At 36.1% G+C, this 5,217-nt stretch overlaps 1 protein-coding gene across 1 annotated transcript; it reads left to right on the forward strand.

The window, feature by feature from the left end:
- Positions 1-4,364: 4,364 nt before the first annotated feature.
- LOC132041849 (uncharacterized) lies at positions 4,365-4,754 on the forward strand. The gene has a single exon (XM_059432533.1). The coding sequence runs from the start codon at positions 4,365-4,367 to the stop codon at positions 4,752-4,754; it is 390 nt and encodes a 129-aa protein (XP_059288516.1).
- Positions 4,755-5,217: the final 463 nt, after the last annotated feature.

The following is a 5,217-nucleotide window of genomic DNA, read 5'->3' on the forward strand; positions in this document are numbered from 1 at the left end:
ATAGTTATATGAGCTTAATATTAACCTCAAGCTCGCGTTAGTCTACTTACGACACAACGACATGAAATTTTCGAGGTATAACACTTATGTCACTCTGAACGCTTCAAAATGTTATTCCATGAGTATATTATGCATTATATATATATATATATATTTTATTACACTGAGTTATGCTATGGTCGGCCAGGTACGACACCTATTGTGCACACCATTGCAGTTGGGTACGTTATGATGATGTTAGCCCTAAAAAGCGGCTTGATGATAATGATGCAGCCTCATAGCGTGGCTTATATATATGTATATGCTTTTAAATGAAAGCATGCATGTCATACGCCCTCAGTGGCATTCAGAGTTACAGGTTGTCTCTCCCTGTCTCTATTTACATTACTTCCTTTACTTATGTTTTTCCTGCCTTACATACGCGGTACATTCATCGTACTGACGTCCTTTTTATTTGTGGACACTAAATTTCGTGCTGCATGGCTAGATAGATAGGTTGGAGGACCACCACAGTAGGTTACCCTGATTCTGCGGCTGGTTGGCGAGCTCCACTCTTTCGGACTTGCATGTTCTTGTCCGTTTGCATATGTACATATGACTTTTGGATATGTTGGGGCCCTGTCCCAACTTATGACTGTTTTGTACCCTTAGAGGCTCATAGACAGACGTCCTGTGTACAGTTTTTTTATAGCCTTGTCGGCTTATGTTTGATGTATATGGTCTTTTATAGCGGCCTTGTCGGCCCGTATATGTATGTATATGTTATCATGGCATTTCGGTTAAGCTGTTGATGTCTGAAGTCCTACCTTTTATTGGATACGAATGTTGCAGATTATGTTATCATGTAATGCATGTTGGTGCTCGGCAAGTAAGGCTCGTGTATGGGTTTCGCCCCTCCAATTTGGGATGTGACAAAAATTTGAGCTTAGAACTGACATTCGTAACAAACAGTTAGCATAAGTACTTAGTCTTTTAGTTTTCATAGTAGTTTGTAAACAATACAACCTTTGGGGAAAATACTTGTTCAATTGGTAGAAATAGTGAAGTCTAATCCAATCGTTGATCAAAAGTCCTGGTACGATATTTACTTGGCGACCACGTACGCTTGCGTGTGCGTTTGGGATAAACAATTGTTTCCTTCAACTGTTAAACCCATCCAAGTCTTGGTTTCATAATATGTCTGAAAAACCTTTCCTTATTTGATATGGATTTACTTATTTTCTTGTTTGCGCATACGGTTTTGTTCTCCTACTTCAATGCTAATTCCATGTGTTAAGCTTATGGTATGTTTTCCATAAGTTGAAATCCAACTTTTCATCGAATAGGAATGAGTCAATGATTCCAGTTCTTCGAGTTGGCATAAAACCGCTTTTCTTCGACAGTCTCCAGTCTTCCTTCTAAGGATGAGTTCCTCTCCTTTTGTGACTGCTTCACTAGTTCTTTAGGAGATCTGTTTTGACTTTTGGTTCTTCAACTTCTTCCTTCAGTCTTACTTGTACTTGATTGTCTCTGGATTTATCAATCGTCAAAACTTCTTTTTAAGCTCTGCATTATCATTGAGACAACAACATCTCAACATAGACTAACCAAATACACCAGCAATTTAATTGAAAAATTAAGCATAAAGAGAGGAAGCACAGAACCTGGGTTCTAGACTCAAAGAAATTAGAACATGTTTTTCACGAGTGCAGGATTAGGGTTCTTCGTATGTCACCAAGCTATATTTGTCCGTCAAATTTGCCGCAAATCTGTCCCAACCTGAGTTATTGTATTCTTTGGAAGGAAATAACTCCTAGTTTGATGGCTTTAACAAACAAAGTAGAAATGAAATAGGACAGTAGAGAGGCTTAATCCTATCTATAAAAGCTAGATCTTTCTTAACTATATTGAAATCGGATGTTTTGGACTAGAATTCATTGGATTTGATTGTAATTTTAGCTAGACAGGGTAGAAAACCTAGCTGCCAGTGCTAGAGAGAAAAGATCTCTTGACCGACATCTACTTCTTCTTCTTCTCTCTCTATTCTTAAATTTTTGCTGTGAGAGAATAAAATATAAGTTTTTCTAGTTTTTTAGTTGAGAAGAAAGTGTCTGCTGGCCCTCTTTTCAAAAATGAGAAAATAGTCAAATGCCCCCTCAACATTTTTTTGGTTTAATTATGACGCACCCAACATTTGCGGGCATCCTATCACCCCCCTGAACATTTTAAAAATGGAATACTTACCCCCTGAATGCTTACGTGGCAAAGTGAGTGTATTTCACTCTCTTTGAGAAAGTGAGCACCAAAAACAAATATTAAAGTTTTATTTTTAATATATCTTTTCATAAATATATGTATTTTTAATTAATTTTTTCTTATTTTTTTCTATCTCATTTCTAAAAATATGTTTCCTTATTTTTTACTTTTACGCCCTCCCCCTCTTCTTTCATCAAGACCCACCTCCGCCGCCGGACCTCATCGCCGGCGAGCGGCCACCACCAAAACAACCCTCAAGCCGCCACTGTCTCCCCTCTCCCTACCCTTCTTCACTAGCGATAATGCCACCACCACAACCAACCACCCTTCTCTCCTTCTCACCGCCACTCTTCTACAACCAGCGCCCCCACCGCAGCACCACCTCCACCACTCAGTCATCCACTTAATTTTTATTCAATTGCACTTTAAAATTTTAAAAATTTCATGATTCTTGAACCCAAATAGGTTGATTTCTTGAAAATGTATGTATGATTGATGATGAAATTGAATGTGGGTGTGTTAATGGAGGAAGAAAATGGGTTTTAATTAAGGAAGATAAAGGAAAAAAAATATCTTGAACCTAAATAGGTTGATTTCTTGAAAAGATATGTATATTTGATGATGAAATGGAATATGGGTGTGTTAATGGAGGAAGAAAATGGGTTTTAATTGAGGAAGATAAAGGGAAGAAAAAGAAAAAAAAATTAAAAAATCTTGAACCCAAATAGGTTGATTTCTTAAAAAGATATGTATGATTAATGATGAAATTGAATGTGTGTGTGTTAATGGAAGAAGAAATTGTGTTTTAATTGAGGAGGATAAAGGAAAGACAAAGGGAAAAAAAATTAAATAATAGATAACAAATAAAAAAAAATAAAAAAAAAATTGAAATTTCTAGGTGTTAGGCGCGTGGGCTTCACTAGCAAGCATATATGTGGGTGTGGCTTTTTAGGGGGTACATATTCCATTTTTAAAATGCTCGGGGGGGGGGGTGATAGGATGCCCGCAAAGGTTGGGTGCGTCATAATTAAACCGGTCAAATGTTGAGGGGGCATTTGACTATTTTCTCTTTCAAAACTAGAGTAGAAGCTTTGGGAAAAAACCAACTCCCCATTTTTTCATGTTCTTTTTTTTTTCATCATATTATGAGTAACTTCTCTGCACATAAAATTTCCTCAATACATATCACTTCTGGACGGGTGGGGTCTGGAAAGTCCACATGGGTGACCCGCGATCCTAACGCAATATCGAACAATTAAAAAATTAAATTTTATATTTTATATTTCAATTATCACTTCAAAGTTTTTATTATAATTTTTTATTAACTTTGTACTAATTATTCTTAGTTTTTATCCTAATTTTGCCATGTGTCCTAGTCTTAAAGACTTGACTTCTCACATTGTAGACTACCCTCCGTTTAATAATATATGGTTAGATATTGATTTATTTGGTTCGGTGAACTCCTTAACAGTTCGTTCCCTACCCCTTGGGTGAGTTGTGATAGAAATAATTTGATAAAAGTAGCTTTTCCAAGAAAATAAAAAGTTGTGTATGTTTCGAGCTTAGGGTAAGAAATTCTTTTGACATTAAATCACAATTCTAGGGGAAAATCTTATGAATGGCAAAATAGTTACTTTTAAGATTGAAGTATCAACAAATACATGGAATAATGATATTTATTATAGATTAATTTTTTTAGGAGTTTGATATTTGGATCGAAGCATAGGAGAAAAATAACTCACTTACTTTTAAAAAAAAAAAAAAATAGTCTCGAGCTTACAAAAAAATTCGGTTTGGAGATCCTATAGAGCAGAAACTATTACACTTTTATGATTAGTCTATTATAATAATTCTAGCTGTCAAAAAGGTTTTTATCACTAAAGAAAGATTGTTGGCGCAGAGAACGTCCCACATGGCTCACTATGATTTAAGTAAATGGTGGCCAAACCGGTAGTTATGGCCTATCAACCATTGGATAGCCACAACCAGAAGAATAGGTCCCATGAAAAAGTCTCATGGTTAACTTATAACAAAGAGAGAAATGAACAAACATACACATCTTTTTTTTCTTATCAAGGCAAAGGATTAATCATACTCGTTGTTGAATCAAGATATTTAGATTCTCCAAAATGAGCGTAGCTATTGTTGACGGTCCAATGATGGAGGAATTCGTGGATGACACTGAGGCATTTGACAAGTGGACCGACCAACATTTTGATATGCTAGACACAGATGGGAATGGGGAGTTATCACGCGACGAGCTCCAACATAGGCAAGGAAAATACTCATCCTGTGAATTTGAGTTGCAAAGCAAGGAAGAAATTTCATGTTTATATGACGCCCTTCTTGAAAGATTTGATGTTGACAGAAGTGGGACGATCGATCGCAAAGAATTTAGGGCGCTTACGAAAGAAATCATGTTGGCTAAGGCTAGAGGGATTGGCAGTTCCCCAGTTTTGGTCATTCTTCAAGGGGATAGCCTTGTTATGAGGGTTGTTCAACATGTCTTACAAAAATAAGATGAACATGAATGAAACAGTGATGCTCAAATTCTCTTTTGTCCGTTTCAAATCTGAATTTACTTGTTCATTTCCCATTAGTTGTTACTTGTTACCTCATTTTTTATCTTGTATGCGTGACCGTCTTTTGTTTTTAAAATGGCTATTGCAGTGATCATTATGTTGAATTGATTAATATAGCTTTTTCATCCTATTTGAAAAAAACCAAATATCCAAGTTGATAGTGTTGGAAATCTAACAGAAATACTCGATCACGAACATTGTAGCAAATTTTTGAACAATCTCATAGCTTGAGGCATGTCAATTAAGACACTGGCCTTAAGGATATTTCACCTGGCATGGATGTATCACCCAGGATTCAACAAGCTCTTCTAGTACAAAATTAGGAGCCAGAATCTAACAAAGATTTATCTTAAAGAAAAAACCCAGCACTTGAAGAAAAGAAAAGTAGAATAATGTGTCT

Source organism: Lycium ferocissimum, unplaced genomic scaffold, assembly GCF_029784015.1.
Source record: "Lycium ferocissimum isolate CSIRO_LF1 unplaced genomic scaffold, AGI_CSIRO_Lferr_CH_V1 ctg11933, whole genome shotgun sequence".
Taxonomy (NCBI): Eukaryota; Viridiplantae; Streptophyta; class Magnoliopsida; order Solanales; family Solanaceae; genus Lycium; species Lycium ferocissimum.